Raw genomic sequence first — 12,281 nt, 5'->3', positions numbered from 1 at the left:
AAGTACATTTAATTACCATACTAATTTTCAAAAGAAGAGCAATGGAATGTCATGAAGTAATCTCTCATTATGTGCCAGTAGCTTGAGTGGTTATATTCTGAAAAATGAATGACACATTTTCTGTTATTCTTTCAAGAAAAGGATCTGTAAGATTTAAATGATCTCCAGAAAAATGTTTCCATTGCTTCAGCTGGGACATAGAAAGAGGTTTTGGGGAGTTAGATTTCTGGTGATGTGGACCAAGTTGACAATCTCTAGAGACAACGAATTTTTCCAACGAATCACCTGTATGAACTTCTCCTGTACACTCACAGTCAAGCAGGTCATGAGTAACACAATCTGAACTTTCATGTAATGTGAACAAATTTTTAAGTTCTTCTACTGAAAACTGAATATGTTCAGATGTCTTGGTGAGGTCGACAACTGCCCCACAAAGACCTTGCTTACTGATCTGCCTTTGATAGATCTTTTCTTCTATTGTATTTTTAATGTTTTTTAGCAATAGCGTCTCACTCTGTGACTCAGGCTGGCGTGATCATACCTCACTGCAACCCTGAGCTCCTGGGCTCAAGCAATCTTCCTGCCTCAGCCTCTCCAGTAGCTGGGACCACAGACACACACCACCATGCTCTGCTAGTTTTTGTTTTGTTTCTAGAGATGAGGTCTCGCTATGTCTTGCCTCAGCCTCCCAAAATGCTGGGATAACAGGCATGAGCCACTGCACCCAGACACTGATTAACAATAGGGGATAGAACTCGGACATAGAAACTTTTTAAAGCTTCCCAGGCGAGTCTGACGTGCAATAAAGTTTGGGAACCACTGGTCTTGGGGAATGACACTAAGTTATCACAGATTTAACAAATGATGATGTCAATCACAGCTGCAGTTCAAGATTGGTACCTTTATTAGACCAAATCAACACAACTCCTAATACCTGGAATAAAGCCAGTGGCATGAAAAAAATGCAACCTTTTCCATTCCGGTAAGAAAAATTAAAAGAACCTGCATTTTTATGTGGCAGGGACAACTGATTTTACTTACTTCAAAGTGATATGAATACCCTCATTTTCTTTCAGAAAATATCTGGAGTGACTTGTATTTTCTTGATTTTTGACAAAAAATGAAATGTGACATGGATAACATTATGCTAACTGGAGCTGGAATGCAGGACTTAGCAAGCAGTTAGATGTCTTAGGAAGACATACGTATATAAGAGGTTGGGAGGTAAATCCTGCTAAAGTTCAGGAGCCTGTCACATAGGCGAATCTCCTAGGGGTCTAGTGGTCTGAGGACATGGGATCTCTTTTTAAAGGGAAGAAACAAGCTACCGAGGCACGATGGCTCACCTGTCTGGGAGGATTGCTCGCACCCAGAAGTTCGAGGCTGCAGTGAGCTATGATCACACCACCACACTCCAGGCTGGGCGACAAAGTGAGTCCCCGTCTCTTAAACAAAGGCAGTAGGGAGAGGGAGACAAGATTCTGCACCTTGCACTGGCCATGATGACGACAGAAGCAACAATGTTCGAAGAGGCCCTTTGAATTTGAGATAAAATATATTTGGGAATACCACCCCAGCTGATTTCCTGGGTAACCCATAACACTGCCGATTGTTAGTGAAACCCAATGTACGACAGGACTCTCCAGCAGATTCAGGATGCGATGCTGTAGCAAACAGAGATGCTGTGTGAAGTCTCTTCCAAATACTATTAGGACAATCACATTGCAGACTCCTACAGCTTTGAAATTAAGGATACGCACACCTGTCAAAAACTTTTCTCCTCCCCACGAAGACAGGCTCGTCTTCTGTCATCTAGGCTGGAGTGTGATGGGGCAATCACAGCTCACTGCAGCCTCAACCTCCTCCTGGGCTCAAGCAATCTTCTCATGCCAGCCTCCTGAGTAACTGGGACCAAAAGCACACCCCACCACAGTTGGCTGATTTTTAATTTTTTTGTAGAGATGAGGTCTCATTATGTTGCCCAGGCTGGTCTTGAACTCCTGGGCTCAAGTGATCCTCCTACCTCGGCCTCCCAAAGTGCTGGGATTACAGGTGTAAGCCATGATACCCAGCCAATTCTTTATTTAGTCATCTTAAAAAGACACAACAGAAATGGTATAAAATAACTTTTATTTACATAATTTATATATATACAACTGCTTTCTTTAGAACAAGAAAATTTATAAATGACATGATATTGCTCTTTCTGTCAAAGACTTCTTCAAGCAAGATAGTATACATGGTCACTTTTGTTTCAAATAACATGATGATAAACAGTGGATATTAGTATTTTTGTCATGCCTCAACCATTTACCAACAATTAGGTGTTCAAACCCTCATGCTGACCACTTGCTAAGACATAAGTGTTCAGGAGAAAAAGTCAAGAAAAGATAAAAACTTTTACTCACATCTCCTTTAAGATTTGTGAAATAAATTCTTTGCAACATCTTCTTTACATGAATCAGACCTAACATAGTTCTTTCCACCATGTAAGGTAAATACATTGATTAACTTTCTCTTTTCCAAAATCAGGTTTAAGGATATAACAGTAGGATAATTTAGCTGGCTGACTTGATTCTCTAATACAATGAGTCTTTGTATTCTTTATATAGTAAGAAATTCCATCTTCCATAAAACTAGATTATAGATTAAAAAGAGATAGATGTTAAGGTTAAAAATTATATTACACAAGGATAAGTAATAGTTTAATCATGGCAATCTAACTCCCAAACTAACACTAAGAGAATGAAATCTTTTCAGAATATGAGTTTTAAAAACTTACCTAAACAGGGTATTAAAATAGCAATGTGATTTACTACCATAATTTCTGTGACATATCAATCATGAAATAAATGCCTACTTACAATTTCCACTCCAAATTATATAGCCTCCTCTCTGACAAAATGTTATGCCATAAATTTTACTAAAAGACAATGAATAAGAAGTGCTCTAACAGCAGTAGTTTCAATAAATTAGCATTACTGTTATACCTGCTGAGACATAATTCTCTTCTATTAAGGAACTTAAAAACTGGCCACCATTTTTTCAATATATAAACATAATTATCTAGACTCTAAAATATCTTCCCAATTGAAATACTGATCATTATATAATACAATCAACAGTTTTAACTTTTAGGCACAACTCATAACTTTAGTGACAAATAACTCATACATACAGATATCAGCACCTCAGGGTAAGAAAATTTGGGGCCTAATGCAGGGGTCAAACTAAAAGGCCAATCCAGCCACAGTCCTTCATTCAAGTACTGTCTATGGCTTCTTTCACACTGAAATTGCAGAGCTGAGTAGCTGCCACAGAGACCATCTGGCCTGCAAACCCAAAATAGTTTGCAGAAAGTTTCCAATTCCTGAGCTACTATATTATCATTCCAAGAGGCTTTTCAAATAAAATCAGGATAAATTTGCTGTTTGAGAAGTCTAATTAGAACTACTACAGATCTGCTTGGGTAGGTAATAGAATTACATATGTAAATCATTAAATCTTGAAATTAAAACAAATCTTAAATTCATATTGATGATAATCATTAAGTTTATAAAGTCTTATTTTCTCTGTTTTTAACATCACTATTATGTTCCACGCTTAAAGATCTAAGTGTTCCTTGAGAATCCAGAAAAAACTATGAAGAAGTTGGCTTTTTAAAAACTAATATATGTCTGTGTGTGTATCAAGGAGACTGAACTTTGTATAGAAATTTTGTCTAATAAACAAAGTTGAGTTCCCCCTACCTCATGAAAATCCTGAGATTATCCAAGAAAGAAGAAAAACAGAAAAATTCACAGTACAAAGTCAATATACTAAACTGAGGGAACAAAGGTATTCAAAACATATACACCAAACATTTTTAGTTATAGCATTTCAAATATCTTTAAAATTAAAGAGAAAAAGGAGACAAACATAAATTTGTTAATGCCTTCCTTATCTACAATCTGAGGGGTGAAAATAGCTAAAACTGAATATCCTTTTAAATAAAAAATTTAAAAATAAATAAGCTCTTTGATGTGTCATCTTTATAAATAATTATGTTTAAATACTAGTTTTTCAATGAGGACTAATGTTACATCACCATGAACTAGAAAAATATGTATTTTTTTAGTCAGACAAACAGCTGATAATAGAAAAGTTCTTTAACATTTACCATACTAAAGTGAAGTTTGACAATTTGTTTTCACATATAGTCACGTGTCCCTTAACTGTATGTTCTAAGAAATGCCTTGTTAGGTGATCTTGTGTGGAACAACACAGAGTGTACTTACAAACACTGAGATGGTACAGACTGCGACACACCCTACAGACCGAGGCTATGTGGTATATCTTAGAGATCCTAGGCTACAAACCTCTACAATGTGTTACTATGCTGAACACTGTAGGCAGTTGTAACACAATAGTAGTATTTGTGTCTCTAAACATAAAAAAGCAACGTACTGTGTTATGATGGCTATAATGTCACTAGTTGATAGGAATTTTTTATCTCCATTTTAATTATATGGGACCAATGTCATATATGTGGTCCATCGTTGACTTAAACATTATTATGCGATACATGACTGTACATAGAAGCAACGGAAAAGGCTTCATCCTTCATCGTCTCCCCCTAAAAATGAAAAATCTTCACAAAAGAAGCTAAATGTTAAATACGATACAATTAACCCCCAAATCTATCTGCACTGCAATTCATAGAGAGACATATATCCACAACATTCCCAAATGTCCATGTGTGCTTAGCACAGGAAGAGTCAAAATGTAAACAACATCTGTCTGAGAAAGCAGTCTTAATTGCTTCCTATTTGCAAAACGCTGAATCAATCAGAATGAGAGGAACCTCAGAAATGTTTTCCACTGATTATAAAAGCTTCAAATCAAGCTTATTAAATATTCAAAATCAACCTAAAGAAAAATAGACAGTGATATTTTGCTCTAAATACTGTTTTGTTGATGTAATTGACTCTGGAAATCCTAGACCTAATTTAAAAAAGAAAAAGACAAAAGACTGTTTTATTCTGTTTCATCCACTTCAATGAAGATATCATTGAAGAAATATTCAGAGACTGTGGTTGGCTCCCCTTGAAGGGCCTGCTTTTGGGCACTTTTATGTCCTTCTTTCAGTAAGGGCTGATCACAAGAAACCTAAAAAGGTAATAAAAATAAAGTAAAATAAAACTGTAATACATTTACATATATATGTGTGTGTGTTTGTGTATAGCAGTCTAAATTGATATGATCTGTTTGGAAAGCAATGTGGCAATAAATACTGAGCTTTAAATATGTTGACAATCACTGACCCAAAAATTTCATTTCTATGCTGTTACATTGAGTAAATAATCCTAAATGTAGTTAAGAGTTTTATGACTAAGATAACCTTTGTAGCATTAGTTATAATAATAAAATTGGAAGCAACTAAATATACCACACTAGATATAATTAGGTAAATCATAGTGTACCCATAGTCCATTACTTCATCCTAATTTCCATGAACAATTTTAATAAAGAAAAATACAGTTAAATCTGTCACTAAATTATTAAAGTAAAAATACTTCAATTAGTTGCATAAGAATAGACAGACCCGGCCGGGCGCGGTGGCTCAAGCCTGTAATCCCAGCACTTTGGGAGGCCAAGACGGGCAGATCACGAGGTCAGGAGATCGAGACCATCCTGGCTAACATGGTGAAACCCCGTCTCTACTAAAAAATACAAAAAACTAGCCAGGCAAGGTGGCGGGTGCCTGTAGCCCCAGCTACTTGGGAGGCTGAGGCAGGAGAATGGCATAAACCCAGGAGGCGGAGCTTGCAGTGAGCTGAGATCTGGCCACTGCACTACAGCCTGGGCGACAGAGTGAGACTCTGTCACATTAAAAAAAAAAAAAAAAATAGACCCATGAAACAAAACAGCACCTAAAGATAACATATCAAAGATACCTTATCAGAAATTAGCATACTTACAAATCTATAAACAAATTAAGACAGCATGGTATTGGCACGGGAATGACAGATTTATCAATGAAACAGAAGACTAGAAATAACCCCAATATATATAGAAACTTAGCATCTGATAAAAGTGCTATATCAGAAACAGTTATTGTATTATTAAATAAATGATGTTGGACAACTATATAACCATCTCAGGGGGAAAAAAGTCAGACCTATAGCTTACCAAAAGAAATTCTAGATGGATGAAAAGATTTAAATATAAAAGTATTTTTTTAAAAACTCTACTGTAAAAAATGCCATGGAAAAACACTTTTATAATTCTGGACGGAGGTAGGTGGGGAAGGGTATCTTTTTATTTATTTATTTATTTCAAGACAAAGCCAGGCTGGAGTGCAATGGGATGATTTCAGCTCACTGCAACCTCCAACTCCTGGGTTCAAGCAATTCTCTTAGCTCAGCTTCCCGAGTAGCTGGGACTACAGGCGCATGCCACTATGCCTGACTAAATTTTGTATTTTTGATAGAGACAGAGTTTTGCCATGTTGGCCAGGCTGGTTTCGAACTCCTCACTTCAGGTGATCCGCCCGCCTTGGCCTCCCAAAGTGCTGGGATTACAGGCGTGAGCCACTGCACCCAGCTGGGAAGAGTACCTTTTAAACTACCTGAAAGCAGAAAGCTATAAAACATTGACAAATTAATCTAAATAGAAATAAAAAATGTCTGCTTGGCAAAAACCACCATACACAAAATCAAAAGACAAATGACATACAGAGAAAAAAAAAATTGCAGTCTTTATCACAAAGGGCCTTTTTCCCTGAATATAGTAAGAACTACTACAGGCCAGGCGCAGTGGCTCATGCCTGTAATTCCAACACTTTGGAAGGACGAGGCGGGCAGATGGCTTGAGGTCAGGCATTTGAGACCAGCCTGGCCAACATGGCGAAATCCCGTCTCTACTAAAGATACAAAACTTAGCTGGGTGTTGTGGCATGCATCTGTAATCTCAGCTACTTGAGAGGCTGAGACAGGAGAATCACTTGAACCCGGGAGACGCAGGTTGCAGTGAGCCAAGATCACGCCACTGCACTACAGCCTGGGTGACAGAGTGAGTGAGACTCTGTCTCAAAACAAAACAACAACAAAAAAACTCACAACTTTGGCCATGATAAGCAAGACTGATAAAATCTATGATCTCAGAAAATAATTCTAACAAATAATACAAAATGTTTTAAAAAGTTTAAAGATATTCTTTACAAAAGCACCCCTTTCAAAGGCTCATGCTATTCAACAGATGCTCACCAGCCTTTTCTTTGTTGAGATCTTAAGTCACCCCAATATTTTTACAAAGTCTTTGATACAGGTTTACAGATTTTTCCATCCCAATACTTGCCATTGGATAGCTTCAGGAGACATAGAAATGAAACATGTGAACAAATTCTAGTTTTACAGTTCCTTAAATTCTTGTGGGTGTCAGCACTGCTTCCTTTTGCTTCCACAAGTCAGAAGGGTCTCTAGATTAAAGGAATGGCTATTAAGTGTCCATTTATGGTTAGTTCAACCGCTCTGTACTAACCTAACTGTAACTTCCTGACTCAACACCTTTTCTTCTTCCATTACGGAGGAACACGATGGAGAGAAGGATGGGAGTTGCCCTAAAATAATTTCTGACATCAAATAAAAATAAATTACTATGTTTTCCCTAGTCGAATCTCATATCCAACCCATCTCATACAAACAATAAAATACAGTAGTTATCACATACCTGAGTTGCTGAGCTGCTAATATTCTTAGATTGAGTATTAATAACACTTGGAGATGGAAGCGGATCAGAGGAATCTTGATTTTTTTTCTGGCTTTCATTGAATGGATTAGATCTTTTCAATTTCTGTCTTAATGCAGGTATAAGAGGTTTTAGGCGTTTCTTACTATGGACCTGCATAGGTTCGTCAGACTCCAAACTATTCTTTGAACATATTAAAGATAAAAATCCCAGGGGTCTTCTGCCAGGTCTAGAAATACAAATGTAAAGATATTCAAGAATATCCAGGAAGACACATTCCTTTTTTTTTTTTTTGAGTCTCACTCTGTCACCCAGGCTGGAGTGCAGTGACACGATCTCGACTCACTGCAACCTCCACCTCCCGGGTCCAAGATATTCTCCTGCCTCAGCCTCCCAAGTAGCTGTAGTAGAGACGGAGTTTCACCATGTTGGTCATGCTGGTCTCGAACTCCTGACCTCGTGATCTGCCCACCTCAGCCTCTCAAAGTGCTGGGATTACAGGCGTGAGCCACTGCGCCCGGCCAAGACACATCCTTAATAACTGCTTCTGCTTCGCAAGGCTAAGGTGGGAGGACTGCTTAAGGCTAGGAACTCAAGAACAGCTTGCACAAAATTAGCAGGACCCTGGTCTCTAGAACATCTCTGCCATTCAAATCACTTGGTGATCTAATTAAAAAGAAGATTCGCACAGTTGGTAGTGGGCATGACCTGAGTTCTGCATTTACCAAGTGTTCTCAAATGATGTCCATACTGCTGTTGTCAGGACTACACTTTGAGTAGCAAAGCTGTGGAACAGTGGTCAGCATAGTATGCTCTACAGGCCATATGCAGTCCCCGACCCAATTCTGTGAGTACGTTTTACTGGAACACAGCTATGTTCATCTATTTACATATGGTCTGTGGTTGCTTTTGTGCTGTAATTGCAGAGTTGAATAGCTGTTAACAGAGACCATATGGCTCACAAAGCCTAAAATATGTACAAATGCCATTTTACAAAAAATGCTGACTTCTGTTCTAGAACACTGCTTCTCAACCTGTTTTAATCCCAGCTCTCATGATGGTTCCCTCGTTTTATTTATTTTTTCTTTCTTTTTGTTTTCTTGAGACGGAGTTTCGCTCGTTACCCAGGCTGGAGTACAATGGCGCAATCTCGGCTCACCACAACCTCCACCTCCCAGGTTCAAGCGATTCTCCTGCCTCAGCCTCCCGAGTAGCAGGAATTACAGGTTTGTGCCACCATGCCCAGCTAATTTTGTATTTTTAGTAGAGATGGGGCTTCTCCATGTTGGTTAGGCTGGTCTGGAACTCCCAACCTCAGGTGATCCGCCCACCTCAGCCTCCCAAAGTGCTGGGATTACAGGCATAAGCCACCACACCCAGCCTTTTTTTTCTTTTTTCAGAGACTGGTCTGGCTATGTTGCCCAGGCTGGAGTGCAGTGGCTATTCGCAGGCACAATCATAGCTCACTGCAATCTCAAACTCCGGCCTCAGCCTCCTGGGTAGCTGGGATTACAGGCATGTGCCACTGTACCTGGGCCTCATTCTATTTTCAGCGCATCTCTAAGGCCAGAAGAGATACCACTGAGCTTTATTTTCAATAATTTAGATAACAAAAACAATAGATCTATTAAGTATGTCTTTTAAGCTACATGTGTCCTTTCCCCCAACCCTTCCCCTTAGTGGAGAGTAGTGCATGTTCCCCCACCTCCTTCAATTCAGCAACACCACGTTATCTTCCGGATGCTGCTGACCAGCCAATAATTATTGATAACCATTGCTTCTAGAATATGAGAAAAATGTGAGAGAAGTTGGCTTTTGCTTAAATTTCTTTTTTTTTTTTTTTTGAGATGCAGTCTCGCTCTGTCGCCCAGGCTGGAGTACAGTGACCGGATCTCAGCTCACTGCAAGCCCCGCCTCCCGGGTTTACGCCATTCTCCTGCCTCAGCCTCCCGAGTAGCTGGGACTACAGGCGCCCGCCATCTCGCCCGGCTAGTTTTTTTTGTATTTTTTAGTAGAGACGGGGTTTCACCATGTTAGCCAGGATGGTCTCGATCTCCTGACCTCGTGATCCGCCCGTCTCGGCCTCCCAAAGTGCTGGGATTACAGGCTTGAGCCACCGCGCCCGGCCATTTGCTTAAATTTCAACACTTATTCTTATGGAGAGAAAACCATAGTTTACCTCTCTGGTTTGTCACAAGGGAGAAAACTGACACATTATTTGAGACTTCAATAAAACAACGTCTGATGTCAGCATCCATATATATGTGCATTAGTAGCTACTGCACATGGTAGAATATGTAATGTAATGAATATGTAATGATCAAAATAACCATGAACAATCTAAAAAAATAAGTGTATAAAACATTCTAAAGATTTTCTATCTAAAACAAAGTTTCAGCACTTAAATTTAAGCTCTTATTGTACAAAATGTGTATCTGCAGTATTACTGTATTTCCTTGGCTGAAACTTCTTCCTTTATATTACTGATGGAGGAATATGTTTATTAAACACCATCCTTAGTACTGGATCTAATCTTGATATATATATATATATATATATATATATATATATCTGTTCTGTATAGGTTATATTTATTAAGACAGAGAGCACAACACTTATTAAATATGTTTTCATGGTACCTGGATAGTGGGGCTTTAGAAGATGATGTTCTGCTATCCATTTGCTCAGACTTAGGAGCAGCATCAGTTCTTTCTTCCTTATCAGACACAATCATTTCATCCTGAGGTAACTGAGGCACATTCTTGTCTATGCATGCATCAGGAGATCTAGATCCTCTACTCTGAAAAGCTGGTTCAACTTGCTGTCTTTGAGGTTCTGGAGTTGTCAGTGTGCTTCCCGAGGTAGGAAAAATATTTTGTCCTTTGTGAGACTCCCCTTCAAAAAAAAGAGCAAATGGAAAGCAAGGATATTGATGTTAATACATTCCATGTAATCCCAAAATCTGACCAAAAAACCCCATGGTATTCTATATAAACCTACCCTAATAAGAGTAAGCTAAATTATCATTAGTGGAGTTATCTGGATTATTATTATAATTGGTTAAAAGGTATGCTAACAGCTTCTGCACTCAGAAACAAAATAGTTATATCAATATATTTTGGCCTAGAAAATCTTTTCCCAGAAATATTTCTTGAGCAATCACAACGGGAGTGATTACTTTCTAAAAAATCTAAGGTTTGTTAAAATTTAGAAACCAAACCAATCCAAAATATAGGTGGTAACTCAAGTACCTGTGGTCTCCTGAAAAGTAAAACCTACAGACTCTCAAATACTCAAGTTTAGCTAAAGAATTCTCTTTCCTTAACTAAACAGCAGACAAAACCAAAGTAGCCAAGGATTAGGACAAAATAACTAAAGCTTTCTTACTCAATAAAAAACCTGTTTTCCCTTAGTATAGCTAAGGCCTTGTTCTCAAAGAGAGCGCTTTAACTCTGTGAAGAGAGAATGAAGTTGATAAGTATACCTGCTAAAAGAAACAACCTAATTAAAGAGAGCATATAACAAATTCACTAACACTTCACTGTATTGTAGTTTGCTTAATGCTTTTATTGGAGAGCAGATGGATGGGAGCAATCTTAGAACATCTCTAGAGGCTGTAAACTGTAACCATATCACAGTTTCACAGTCAAAGTTGAGACAATTAAGTCTAAGACTGTATTAACATTATAAGAGTTTTTTTGTTTTTGTTTTTTTGAAACAGAGTCTTGCTCTGTCACCCAGGCTGGAGTGCAGTGGCGTGATCTCGGTTCACTGCAACCTCTGCCTCCCGGGTTCAAGCAATTCTCTCGCCTTAGCCTCCCGAGTAGCTGGGATTACAGGCATGCACCACCACGTCTAACTAATGTTTGTATTTTTAGTAGAGACAGTGTTTCACCATGTTGTCCAGGCTGCTCCCAAACTCCTGACCTCAAGTGACCCACTTACCTTGGCCTCCTAAAGTGCTGGGATTACAGGTGTGAGTCACTGTGCTCGGCCCATTAAATGTGTGGGGTTTTTTGTTTTGTTTTGTTTTTGAGACAGAGTTTCGCTCTTGTCACCCAGGCTGGAGTGCAATGGCGTAATCTCAGCTCACCGTAACCTCTGCCTCCCAGGTTCAAGTGATTCTCCTGCCTCAGCCTGCCGAGGAGCTGGGATTACAGGTGCCTGCCACCATGCCCAGCTAATTTTTGCATTCTTAGCAGAGAGGAGGTTTCGCCATGTTGGTCAGGCTGGTCTCCAACTCCTGACCTCAGATCATCCACCTGCCTCGGCCTCCCAAAGTGCTGGGATTACAGGAGTGAGCCACCACACTCAGTCAAGTATTTTTTGTTTTTTGAGACAGAGTTTTGCTCTGTCACCCAGGCTGGAGTGCAGTGGCATGATCTTGGCTCGCTGCAACCTCCGTCTCCCAGGTTCAAGCAATTTCCTGCCTCAGCCTCCCAAGTAGCTAGGATTACAGACGCCCACCACCACGCCTGGCTAACTTTTTGTATTTTTAGTAGAGATGGGGTTTCGCCATGTTGGCCAGGCTGGTCTTGAACTCCTGACCTCAG

The 12,281-nt window shown here is 39.2% G+C and overlaps 1 protein-coding gene across 9 annotated transcripts in view; it reads right to left on the bottom strand.

The window, feature by feature from the left end:
- Window positions 1-2,111: 2,111 nt before the first annotated feature.
- Window positions 2,112-12,281, bottom strand: part of BDP1 (B double prime 1, subunit of RNA polymerase III transcription initiation factor IIIB) — a 122,880-nt gene continuing 112,710 nt past the window's right edge. For 5 of the 9 annotated variants that reach the window (XM_033179822.1, XM_033179825.1, XM_033179826.1 and 2 more), the window contains 3 exons: window positions 10,368-10,623; window positions 7,711-7,957; window positions 2,112-5,148 (listed from right to left, as the gene is read on the bottom strand). In XM_033179822.1, coding sequence (XP_033035713.1) covers window positions 5,017-5,148; window positions 7,711-7,957; window positions 10,368-10,623 — 635 coding nt within the window. In that variant the 3' untranslated portion in view covers window positions 2,112-5,016. Of the gene's footprint in view, window positions 5,149-7,247; window positions 7,460-7,710; window positions 7,958-10,367; window positions 10,624-12,281 lie in introns of those variants that run through there. The other 4 variants (XR_004429858.1, XR_004429857.1, XM_033179827.1 and 1 more) reach the window with 4 other exon arrangements.

Source organism: Trachypithecus francoisi, unplaced genomic scaffold (assembly GCF_009764315.1).
Source record: "Trachypithecus francoisi isolate TF-2019V2 unplaced genomic scaffold, Tfra_2.0 Lachesis_group2, whole genome shotgun sequence".
Lineage (NCBI taxonomy): Eukaryota > Metazoa > Chordata > Mammalia > Primates > Cercopithecidae > Trachypithecus > Trachypithecus francoisi.
This window is presented reverse-complemented; position numbering and strand designations above follow the sequence as displayed.